Here is a 13,166-nt window from a genome sequence, read left to right as displayed (position 1 = left end):
TTCTCAGGGTAAAATTGACAGGTGCAAGTCAAGACCTTTTAAACTAAATTATTAAAAAATATATAATATGTTCTTTCATTAACTATGGCTCCTTTCATGGGTGCTTAAAGTGGCTTCTGTAACACTAAATAATTGGTTTCTTTTGAGATACTTTGTGGAGACGGTATGAAGACAATTAGCAAAAGGCTATGGATGGCAAAAATCATTCAGAATTCATTCCTGTTCAGCATTTTTCAGCATTAATTTCCATTGTGCTTAATTTGTGCTATTATGGGGTGCATATCCCGAAAGCATTGTTATCCAAGTATGGTTGTAAGTTCCATCGGTACCATCATAGTTCAATGATTCAACATAACCATAATTCCAACGAACATTCACAAACAGCATCACAAAAACTGGTGTGGTTTGAACAGCGCTCAACCTGTGGTTAGAAGTTAATTTAAATTCTAATAAACCAAAATTAAAATACATTTATTTCACACTAAGTATAGTACAAACCATTAACATTAACTGACATATCACTTGATACTTACTGATATAAATATTACAATTAAACTTCATTTGGACTACTTCTTTATAGCACAATGCATATTTCTTAATATTAAGCCTAAAATATCACTATTAGTGAGGATAGTAAGATCACTGTTTAATATCAGTCATATTTAAAGTGTACCTAAAGTATACTTGCAATAGTTCCACTTTAGCACAATCAAATATACTTAAGTATATCTTTAGTTGGACCTCAGATAACTAAAGTGCATTTAGTACAAAATTAGTTCCAATTTAACAGACTTCAAGTATATCAATTTAGTATACCAAAAGTACAATTGTAGGGTATTTATATTAAGTACATAAATATATAAATGTAGTACACTTAGCATCAAATAAATGTATTTCAAATACATTTAGGTATATTTTTTTCCACTAGGGGACATGTTGACTTAAATAGCAAGCTAACATGCAATACATTGCTATATCTTTCATTCCATTTAAATATATATAAACACATTTTTTTTCTCACTCTAAAATATGCTGGGTTGTTTCAAACCAAGTTTGGGTCAAATCTGGACAAACCCATTTTTAAACCCAACAGTTGGGTTTGTCCATATTTGACCCAAGCATGGGTTGAAACAACCCAGCATTTTAGTATATTTTAGCCTAAATCAGTGCCCTTTATGAAGAGTGCACATGTGCATAAATGAATAAAGGGAACCCCGGAGTCAAACACATAAAGTAAAACAAGTGAAGTGAAGAAATTACGATGGAAAGAACACTCCTGAGTTGAATGAACCACACACGTAGCACCTTATTTTTAACGGAAATACGGACACAGCCAGTTGACGTTTATTTGTGCGAGACTTCCGGTCAGGCACTTCCGGTCACTCGCTTTTCACCGTAGCGGTTAATCAAACAAGTCTTCGTAACAACTAACTCATCGTTATGGCTTCGAGGAAGACCGGGATTGTCTGTGCAGTTAGAGGTTGTCATAATAACTGGTACAAAAGAAAGATTTACTTGGAGCAGGAGTGTTTAATCATCGAACGCGTACGCGAGCTGAATGTAATTGCGAGGCGCCCTACGACCTTTAACGTTACCCCCCGCCGAAGAATGAGGAATCCCTTCGCCTGTGGTCAAAAGCTTTAAATTTGAAGAAACCAACGAAGCGACCTTTGTTCTTTTTATTTCGTGAACACAAGACCTGGGGTCTCATTTATAAAACTGTGCGTAGGAACCTTACTAAATGTGTACGTGCGCCCGAAAGCCAAAAAAGGCGTACGCAAAAAAATATTCATTTTTTACTTATTTTTTACAGACTTATAAAACCGTTCGTACGCCAGAACCTGCGCAGAATTCACTTTATAAATCCCAGTCAGCGGAAGATTGTGCGCACATGCGTCTCCACCCCGAAATAACCATATATGGAGCTTACAACGCCTAGTTTTACTATGCAGATCCTCATCTGCATATCATTTGCATATGATTATTCATCCACGTGATAACATTTAACGGAACAAGACACATTACATTAATAAAAATCATGTAGTTGCCTATCCTTGCCTTGTTTTTGAATACATAAATCAAATAGTGTATAAAATACATTTCAGAGAAAGTTTTTCTCAATCTTTTCCACTGGCCGAATTGTATTTTTAATTGAATTATATTTTTAATGGAAACAGATAGGCCTTGGGCATTATTTGCACGAAACTATTTTCTCAGACAATCTGGTATTATCATGATAAGCAATTCTCTCTGTGGTTAAAACATTAAAACAGCACGCCACAGGAAAAGTGTTCAAAAACATCGCATCCACAACAAATATTTCTATTGATTGAATTTGAATATAAAAAATGTTGTAACTTCTCAATAATGATTTCATGTTTAAGTGTTTAACTTAATGGCATATTTAATCTAAATGTTTATATCAGAAGTAAAACATAGTTTAAATCATTATTTTATTTATTTAAACTGTTATTTGCGTCAGTTTCACTAAACGGCCCAGCGCGGACATTTAAGAAGGGATGGATATTTGCTTCAAGTGACAGGCTTGGTGAGTGAAATTATATTTGTATTATCTTTCTGTATATGTTTAATTTTCTTTAGATTTTCTGTCTAAAAGTGACCAAAAAGACACTTAACTCCAGCTCACCATCGGTGTCGCCAAACTGCTCCATCTCCAAAACGTTCGTACGCATGGGTCAGAGTTTGCGTGCAGGTGCGCAAATTTTCCCATCAAGTTTGTTTTTATAAATCACAACTTATGCGTCGGAAGTGGCGTACGCACATTTTCAGCCCCCGTTTTGTCAAATTACGCCACGTTTATAAATGAGACCCCTGATCTGGCAAATAGATGTTTTAGTAATGAAAATTACATACATAAAAAAATCTTGAGCTCAAACTTGACTTTTGACCACTATTTTTAAGTTACTGTACTCTGCCTTTGTATTGTCGGCAAAAAGTGAGAAGTCATGCCAAGGCAAAAGGCAGTAACTTCCACATTATCAATATTTGGTTGCTGATCACCATTAACAAAAGCAATATAGTAACACCTGTATAAAATCAAGTGATCATGGCATTTATTTTGTATGATTTACAATTATTTATAGCCATCTACTTATTGCTATCCTGTGCTTTGGTTGCATTCTGATGGCATTATTAATGCATTTGACATGACAAAATACCTCCATAGATATATTAGTCCAGCGTTGGCTCGACCGTGTTTAGGGCAGTGCTGAAGGCGCCGGCGAAGTTTTGGCACTCTGCCAGCTAGAACCATGAGTAATTCAACCAGGTCCGGTACCCGAACTGGGTAAGGCGGGGCTTTAGTTCTTTGTTGTATTCATCTGCTACGGCATGTGTAACATTTTTCTGTCAACTCTGCATAATCCTTCGCGATCGATATCGTTAGTTAGCCCAGGGTAGCGAGGAGACGGAAGTGCCGCACAAAAAAACGGAAATTGGACCCATATTTACTTCCGCGTTCGAAAATAAGGCGGATACGGGAGTAAAGTTTACACCAATTACATATTGAATGTCACGCGATAAAAATAAATAAAAAAAGATTTCTTTTGATGGAGATGCATCCATGTTTCTACAGTTTCAGCAAACAGTCATAACAAGCTAGTTAATTTATCGTATGCTGCATGGCACTTCAGTGTTTACGCAACGAGTTATGTTGTTGTATGGGAATTGCAACCCTGAGTGTCTCAATGTAGGGGTGGGCAATATGACCAAAATCTTATTTCACGGTATGAGAAATTTTATTTCACAACAACTATCTATATCTTGATATAGCTGTTTTTATTTTATTTTTCTTATTAAAAATAAGAACAGAAAAGCTAATTACAAACAGTAGGACAAATACAATAGAGCGAAGATACGAATTAAATAAACGTTTACATATTTCAGCTACAGTAGATTTGTTTAACATGAACTGATTCTAATTAAAGATACCAATACTGATTCAGTCAAGAGAAGTGAATGGTTTTCTCTGTCTTTGTTGTTTGATTAAAATGAATGAGACAGACAACAGTTTATCATGCTGCTGTCCCTTGACCGAATGACCAGATCCAATTTACAGACACACACTGAGTTTTCACATTAATTTAAGACATAACCGACTATGTTTACGTGAATGCTTCCCACGACGGGCATTTTGACATTATTTTGTGTCTATCTGACCATTCAAGCGCAATAAGACGCGAAAGAGAACTGAATTCGCGATCACATGCTGTCTAAGAGAGGCGGCTTTCTGGGAGCGCTTCTTACAGAAAAGCCTGTCAGCTGACTTCTCTTTTTCACAGCTTATTGCGCTTAATAACTTTATTAAACATCATACACGTTTCCGAATTCGTGATCGCATGCTGTCTAAGAGAGGCGGCTTTCTGTGCGCGCGCTTCAGCTGTGTGTCAGTCAGCGTGAGCGCCAACTGCATTGAGTTCTTTCGTTTTGTAATCACTCTTAAGTGTAAATAACTTTAAATAGTATTGTGCTACGCGGATGTATTTACATACCACGAAATAAACGATAAAGTAAGATCCCTAACGATAGACACTTTATACCGTGGTCATGATATGTACCATCATCCCGCCCAGCCCTAGCTCAATGTATTGAATATCTAAAAATAAGATAAAAATATTTTACTTGATTTCTACTCCTTTCAAATGCTTAATCTTAAATGCGTATCACACATCTCAGCCTGCTAACCTAAATGGGACAACAGTAGTATTCAAATTCTCTACATAACAGTTTAGTGGAGGTGAATTTTTATGATAAAAGGGGAACAACACATCAAAGGGCTTTCTCACCCTTCTCTTTTTTAGTCTCGGCTGAACTAATGTTCCTTCAGAAGGCAAAGCCTAAGCTATTCGTACATGGGAATAGCTTTACGAAAGAAGGTTTAGGTAGGCATAAAGGCACACTCTCAAACATTATTCTCTTTCTTCTGAGAATTTAGGAAAATTTAAAGTTCTTCCTTATATCAGTGAGAACCAAAGTAGTCGAATGATTGAAATGCCCTAAACTCAGCATATATCACTCACTCTCAGAGTCTTATATGCAGATTCAGAGAATCCAGTGCTGTGAGTGGCAGAGATCAGTGGGAAGATTGTGTAACATCCATAAACCACAGTAGCACCATTCAAGCCTTTATATTCAAACATGTTTTAAAACATCACTCTGTTCCTCCTCCAGTGCATCTACAATATCAGACATAAACCGATGAGGAAAAGAAGCAGCCACAAATTGCGATGCAGCAAATTACTTGCAAACACAAAACACAATTGTAAATCGCAAACACGGATTTTCCTTTGTTGGATCATGAGAAATGTGACACAGACCTGTGGTCTAAAACCATCCTACTCAGATTTACAGCTTGGTGAGACGGAAGACATATTTATCTTGAGGACTCGGAAGCAAACCACACTTGATGGCAGTTCCCTGAAGTGCAAGCGCAGCATCATCAGTCATGTGAACGGCAGCAGGCAATATCTAAGTTCATCTGACTCTATGAAGGTCAAATTCCTTCCAAGTCCAAAACATGGACGTTGAGCCTGCAGTCATGAAGGGTTAATGACATCAATGTTCATTTAATCCATTTTTTATTGATGAAATGTCTTGTTTTTTTAAGGAAAAGGGAAATAAATGCATTTAAAACTGCGCAAAGTTCTTCAAAAAAAATGTGCAACACATTTATACGAATACATTTTGGTATTTACATAATGGATATTGAGGAAATACCATATAATTATAATACTATAGTAAAAGAAATATATTTGACCATATAGTATAGTAAAGCCTTTCAAAAGTTATCTTGCAATAATATGACACATACAAACTTAACAGGGACTTTTTTTGAGGCCCTTTAAAACAAAGGTGTTTTATTCAATGCATGACACAAATACAACTAGAACATGGTGTTCAGACGTTAAACGATTCAATGGGACAAAACAATGTCTTGAAATGATCTTTTCTTCAGAGTTAACGTCCTCCTCATGCAATTAAAGCTTATGTCGTGAAATGTGTTTTGCCCATTGCTCACATGCTAAAATAGAGCTTAAAGAGTGCGATTTGACGGGTGAGAATAGTATAAACTCCTCAATTTGAGGATGATTTAGTTTTCACATGCGCACGTGCCGGTAAGAGATGCTTCACGCGCCGTTGGCCAATAATACATTAAGAAGCATGCCAGCTTACCTGTGAATGTCCCTGGTACATATTCAGTCCAAGTGCTGAAAACACCCGCCGTGTGTTGGTACCCACTACTGTAAATGGTCAATGTGGAGGAGAAAGATGAGCGGAGAAATCCCTGAGTCTCGAGATGTTGTTTTCATGCTCCGGCTACGTCCACGTGAGGGTTCCTCGTACAGGACCTTTCACGAGACCGCGCATCCGAGTTTCTGACGTTCATGTTACATGTTAGCTTCGAGGTAGAGGGTTCGTAAAGCAGGAATGGTCTTCCTCTTTTTTTCCCCTCGGGTTATTCCACACACTCCTCAGTGGAAACGTTCGAGTCCCAGCCCACTTGAGCGCGGAAACGCCTTATTGAGCAGAATGCCACCTCCCATGAATAACATCAACACTCAAAGATGTGCTGCTGATGCTGGAGGAAGAGGAAGTACACTACAGTAGGCTACACTTTATTAGTGTACTTTATACTGCTGAGTGATAAGAGGATGTTAATCTGATGAAATTGCAAACCATTTACAGTCTTCCACATACATGTACTTTCTAAATATAGCCTAATTGTATTTATTACAAGCTAACAAAGAGTATTTACAATTAGTTCAACAAAATAAGTAGATATTAACAAAGCATTCTTTTTTATTATGTTATATGCTAAATAAAGTAAATGTTACTGTACACTAATCTAAAATCACATTAATCTAAAGTTTGACATACTGAACTCCTCAATAAATGCTTTGTGATTGAAGTCAAACCTCACAAAAACGTCCAGGCCACATTTCATCCTATTTTAGGATTTCAAGGTTTAGGAACGTTTCTTATTATCGTTATTCTTATTATATTTTTATTATGAATTGTTTTTTATCAACCATTATTGTCACTGATTCTCAATTTTTTTTTAACAAATTAGCATTAATTATAGTACAACAAATATTACCAATGATGTAAAAAAAAACTATCACTGTAAATAGAGAGACAGAAAGGGTGAAAACTAGAGGCATTTTTATAAGGTTGTTTGTTCATTCAATTATTTTGCATTACAATAATGGCTTATTTTTTTAGATAAAATAATCACAATTGTCAAATAGACTAAATTACTAAGGTAATTCTGCTATTTAACTGTTTGATTTATTCTTCTTTGATGTTTCAATAGATACTTTAGGAATTTATAGCATATGATTTCCTTGCTTGGACCACATTGTAAAGAAACAGAAAAAGTACTGGCAGCTCATTACTAAGACATTATCCATTCATTTTACAGACATTTCCGTTAACGCTAAAACACAACGCAATGCAGTGTAAAATTAAAAATACCTGTAAAAAAAAAAAAAAAATCTGGAAAATTCCTTCAGATTAATACATTGTGCCCTATTTTTAGGGATTTTTTTGTTGAGTGCGGTAGTACCCTGTTCCTTCCATCACTGTCTCATTGGAGGCATTCATTATGATTGATTGTCTCTTGTTCGGTGTAGCAGTCCAAGCTTAATCAGAAGTGAGACACACAACCTATTCACTCGCAGTCATCCAGTCTACACTGTATGTCAGCTTCAAATTAATGAGCTGACATGTAATCAAATGTTTCTCCTCCCTGAGTCATGACAAATAAGGTCAGGACATAGAAATTCTCAATAACTGCAAACCCTCAGTCTTCCTTATGATTTTTTCCTAAATTTCTAATGGTTTCAGTAAATCCACATCCTAGTGAGTATTATGTGACAAAAAGGAGAAAAGAAATCAAATAATTATACGTGTAGACTTTATTTTTCCAGTGACAGTAATGCACTGTTGTATGACTGAATCTCATTTCTTGATCATTATCTTTAATATTTTAATTATTTCTTGATCAATATATTTAAGTGTTTGATGTGCAATACAATATAAGCATTTACATTTGCCCTCAATTGTTCCTATTTACATTCAAGTATTTAGGACAGACCTAAGCCAGTTCTCATTCAGGAACATTGTTTTTTGGGTTAAAAAGTCACTGAAATTTCTTCGGTAACTAAAAGGTGTCTTCAAACATCTAGAAGGAATAATTAATACATTATTAAGAAAGCACAGTACACTGCATACAATATAACAAGTTTTTACCAGTGTTAGGGGTAACACATTACAAGTAATGTGAGTTAAGTAATCAGATTACTTTTTAAGTAACGAGTAAAGTAATGCATTACTTTTAAATTTACAACAAAATATCTGAGTTACTTTTTCAAATGTAAACGCAAGTCACTTTGTTTTCCCATGTATTGACTGACACCACCAGTCCCCATGTTGAGAGTAATTGTGAGTAAGTGCAGAGGTGTTTTCGTGCGCTGTGTGAACATGATAGTAACTGTAGTTCTAGACTGAGGGTACGTTTACACGACAACGATATACTTAAAACGGAGACGTTTTTCCTTTGAGTTTTCCGCGTACAGACGAAACCATTGTCAAAAAGATCCCCTTTCACACGGATCCGCAAAAACGATTAAAAACGCTGTATTCTGCTGCCAGGACACTATGGCGATGAAACATTATTGAATGAACATGTAATACGCATGTGCATGACATCATCGTATTCAGAAATTTGCGTTCTTGTTGTTTACACGATATGCAAATTAGCCCCGCCTCCACTCAGAGTTCCACTCGTTGACGATCACACATTGATTGGACCTGATTGGTTACAAGGTAGTTTGTGACGTCAGAAATGTGCGTGTTGCGTGCGTAAGAACGAACTTATGATTGAATCTGGAAATAAAGCTAAATGACTGAGAAAAAAAGAGAATTAGTCCTCAGATGCCATGTACGTAATTTATAACAAAAAAATCTAGCATTAATTCGATCTCAAATGGTTTCTTCAAAAGTTATTACTCCACATCATTGCATGAAATCATTAACCAATGTGGTCGAACGACAAATTTGTGACTGTAAGGTTTAGGGAAACAGTCGTGACTAGCTTGATTTCTTCAACGGTGCATTGAACTATGGTAGTTAAAGGCCCACTGAAGTACCTTGGAACGCGCAGCTGTGTATGATGCGTTGACGTAATGTCCACTGAATATATCGTTATGAATCTGAAATACGTCGTGACAAAGTCCAAAATAAAACAAGGATTTGTATAGGAGATGCCTTTGAAAGATGGAGACGTGAAAACGGAGAAGAATTTGAAGATAGACGCCAACGTTGCTAATTTTCTCCTGGACAGGTCAAATTCATCTATGTTTGGCTAACTTGTACTTAATGTAAATGGACATTTCAAATATTCATGACAGTCGAACAAAGTTATGCATGTTCGTGCAAAGTAACGTTACGTTAGCGCATATGGAGGAGGTGGGTCATCGAATTGAAAAGGTAAGGAATTGTTTGGGAAATAAAAACGGTGTAGGACTCGTCACTTGCCATTGGAAGCTCCTTGTAGCAGCCTACGTTCCTGCTGGATCCTGCAGCCTATCTGGCAACCTCAAGTCAGGGGGGAGGGGATACACCGCTCTACAGTAATTTGAAAATGATTGCAGTACCAATTTTGGCCACAATCTTACATACGGTTCCTTTAAGGCTAACATATTCATACTAAAAGCTGAAAAACTAAAAATTTTATTTCAGAATTCAGGGCCTTTAATTCTTGAATTCTTTGGGAATTCATTCTGGTCATGTAATGTAGGCGCAGAACTGTTTCTGCATGAGAAAATAATTTTTTTTTATGATATTATTCAATGTCATTAAGCATTTGCTCATTTGGTCTCAGTTAACAGATTGAGCGGTTCAGGTCAGTCGTTCTCTGTGCTGGATTTGACCTTGCAATGACTCATGTGTGCCCTGATATTAGCAGTGGGAATTCTGGATATCCTCAGTTTATCCATACCAGACTGATGCACAGTAATGCTTTCTGCAATTTATATTTAATGCATCTGACTATTGTACATGCAGACAATATATGACGATATATGAATTAAATGCACATTATTGTCACATATTATGAAGACTATGCAAATTATTGTAAATTGCAGATCACTGCATATTATGCAAAATATCTTAAATAAAATATAATATGCAAGATGTGTAAACTTAAAATGTATTTATTTGTTTTCTATAACAAAAAAAAAAGATTTCAGGTCATTATAACACATAAGGTTTGCGACTATTGAACCTGATATATTTTGCATTTCCATTGAGGCCAAAAGGCACCAATTTTACTAAACAAATTTGTGGCCTTCAGGGTGCTGCTTAACATTGTGTTTAAAAAGTGCACACATACAATTGGTGAACCTTCATTCAATTCTTATCCGTCATGACATGACGTCACACGTCATTCTTCAAGGTTTTTTTAAATGAAGCCACTTGCTTGTAAGAGTCACTTGTTTCAACAGACCTCACATTTTCTCTACAACCATCATAATTTTTTTTTTTTTAAGTCCTGGAGACAGACATTCATGCTTAATGACCCTAACATCTGCTTTTTCACAACCCGCTCTCAAGTGACGAACAGCAAAGATGGAGAATATTTGTCATCAAAGTCAACCTTGAACTCTCTGCACTCTTGGCACAGATGTCCTTGTGTTCTCCTGTGTGCGAATTGAGTCAAGACTGAAGCTGGAAATGAAAAGATTATATATATGAAGCCTCTGTCCCAGAGCAGACTGATGAACCTTCATTAATGAGCATCTCTTTGAGTAAGTATGCCTTAAGGTTTCACTATTTGAAATGTAAATTAGTTCTAGAGCACACATGGTCGTAAAAGCATATGACAAGCCAGTCTGCATCAAGTAATTAAGCAATATCATATGAGGTAGAGTATTGTTGTTTCAAATATTATAGGTTGTGATTTGGTGTAGGCACGAGACCGCGGGAATCCATTACATTCAGTACTAAAGCACAAGTGAGAGTGTAATATAAAGCAGATCAATAAACAAAGACGTTAATGTTGAGTCATTTACATTTTAGAAATTGCAAGTTATTTTGTGTATTTCTATTCCCCAAACGAAAACCGTTTTCAGCATCAACACACAGTAGGTCTGTCATGACAACTCTCAGGAGATTGGTATAGTAATAGTAGAGAATGGCATGGTAATGGATATGGCAATGTTAATGTATTTGGTCTTGGCGGAATAGAAGATAATGATGGGATCGCTACCAAATGAGTCAAAGACTTATCAGCCTGCACCTTTTAGAGTTTCATGCCAGGTTACTGTTCTTTATTCCTTAATGAGTCACAGCGTTGAACAAATCAGTTGAGTTAATAATTCAATGACTCACTCATAAAACAGTTACTTGGAAAACTGGAATATCGCAGAAAACATACTTTATTCTGAATAAAGCATTTCTATCTCAAGTGTTGAAGAGAACAAAATCATCACTTCCTGGGAAATTGGCGCAAAATATCTTGATAAAAATGGAAGCTGCTGCAATCGGGGAAGAAACTTTTTTATTTTTTTTCCCTACATCATAAATGACGAAACGCAATAAACGCTGTCATCATGTTATCTTGCATTTGGATCCCTGGTGTTTGAGAACGCAATCATGTGAGACACTTCTGGCAGGTCATTATACCAAATCATTCTGATGACAGACATTGGCTCAGGCATTTCAGAATAATCAAACCAACATTTGAGATGCAGTGCAAAGAAATTGGTCCGCTGGTTAGTCCAGTTATCCAATCACATCCTCTGTTGAGGCAAAGTCACGTGAGTTTTTTGTTGCGCATCGAGAGAAACGCATACTATTTTAAAGTATGAATAAATGTTTTTCATGGAAAAAACATTTAAATTTGTCATTTTGGTGATCAAAGATGAGTTTTAAGGGATAAAAATGATTGACTACAGAGGGACTTTAAAGTGCCGGCTGATCTTGGCTCTACTTTTTATTTTTTTGACCCACTTGACCTGAGGTCGCTTAGACACTGGTGAACAGGCCAGGACATGGATGCATTGAAGTAAATGCCAATGAATGAATGCCTCAGCCCAGGAGATGCCAGATGGGCTGATGTCAGACTAGTCAAAGGTCACACAATGACAGCACAGTGAACATCACATGGGTGTTCAGAGTGTTATTGTCACCTTGTCAAATTCATACATCCACCATCTGCCATTGTGACAAGAAGGGATAAAAAGTGACAGATTCAGAACAGGATTTGGAGGAGGAAAGTCAATCATGTCAGGTATCTCTGACACATAGAAACAAATACACTGTGTGCCACACAAGCTGTGGGAAACCTATTAGTCTGACTGACTTGATGTACAGATGTGTGGTCGATCTCTGCAATTTTGAGGCTAGGTTGCCCAGTACACGAAATGAGAGATAGAAATGTCTGGAATATGTAAGGGCTTACACACTGAGATGTCTGTAACATTTTATTTTTAAATATATTAAAAGAAATAATACATTACTTTTTTTTTTTTTTTTGGACCAATAAGGTTATTATTTATCATTCTCCTTCAAGTATACTGTATGGCAGTACTGACTTTATGTTGAAATAGGCTAAAAAGAAATAAAAAGAACATCCATGGTAGTAATTGCACACTGCCCTTTTGCTTATTTAAATAAAATGACATTCAATTAAAACATTTGCATTAGAGTAATGGGTTACACTTTATTTTAAGGTGACGTAGTTAAATAGTGCTTACTCATATAAGTACTGAGTAATATTAATGAACTACATGTACTTACTATGATAGAGATACAGTTAGGGTTTAATTTTAGGTTAGTTACTTGTATGCTTAACTTTACTGCTACATGTTGTAACGTGTTATTACTTCACCTTAAAATAAAGTGTTACCCAATAATGTGAATCTAATAAATATATTTAGCTTTAGAGTTGTTTTCATGCGATTTACCTGCGAATCAACAGACAGAAAATGAAATGTGTGTATAAAATATAGCTGAGCATTTCTCTACGTAAACAAGAGTTCTCTACTGCCACCTCCCGACACGTAACTTAATTGGGCTACTCTCATGTGTTCTCACAAACAGACCCACAAAAGTGGTATAAAATGAAAGTTGAATCCAACTAC

The 13,166-nt window shown here is 36.1% G+C and overlaps 1 protein-coding gene across 2 annotated transcripts in view; it reads right to left on the bottom strand.

Moving 5' to 3' along the window:
- pex5lb (peroxisomal biogenesis factor 5-like b) overlaps positions 1 to 6,512 on the bottom strand; it is a 57,185-nt gene extending 50,673 nt beyond the window's left edge. The window contains exon 1 of one of the 2 annotated variants that reach the window (XM_084410596.1): positions 6,193 to 6,512. In XM_084410596.1, coding sequence (XP_084266722.1) covers positions 6,193 to 6,213 — 21 coding nt within the window. In that variant the 5' untranslated portion in view covers positions 6,214 to 6,512. The remainder of the gene's footprint in view (positions 1 to 6,192) is intronic. The other variant, XM_084410595.1, reaches the window with a different exon arrangement.
- Between the last annotated feature and the right edge of the window lie 6,654 nt (positions 6,513 to 13,166).

Source organism: Rutilus rutilus (genome assembly GCF_951802725.1).
Source record: "Rutilus rutilus genome assembly, chromosome: 6".
Lineage (NCBI taxonomy): Eukaryota > Metazoa > Chordata > Actinopteri > Cypriniformes > Leuciscidae > Rutilus > Rutilus rutilus.
The sequence above is the reverse complement of the archived record's forward strand: the minus strand, read 5'-3'. Positions and strand labels throughout refer to the sequence as shown.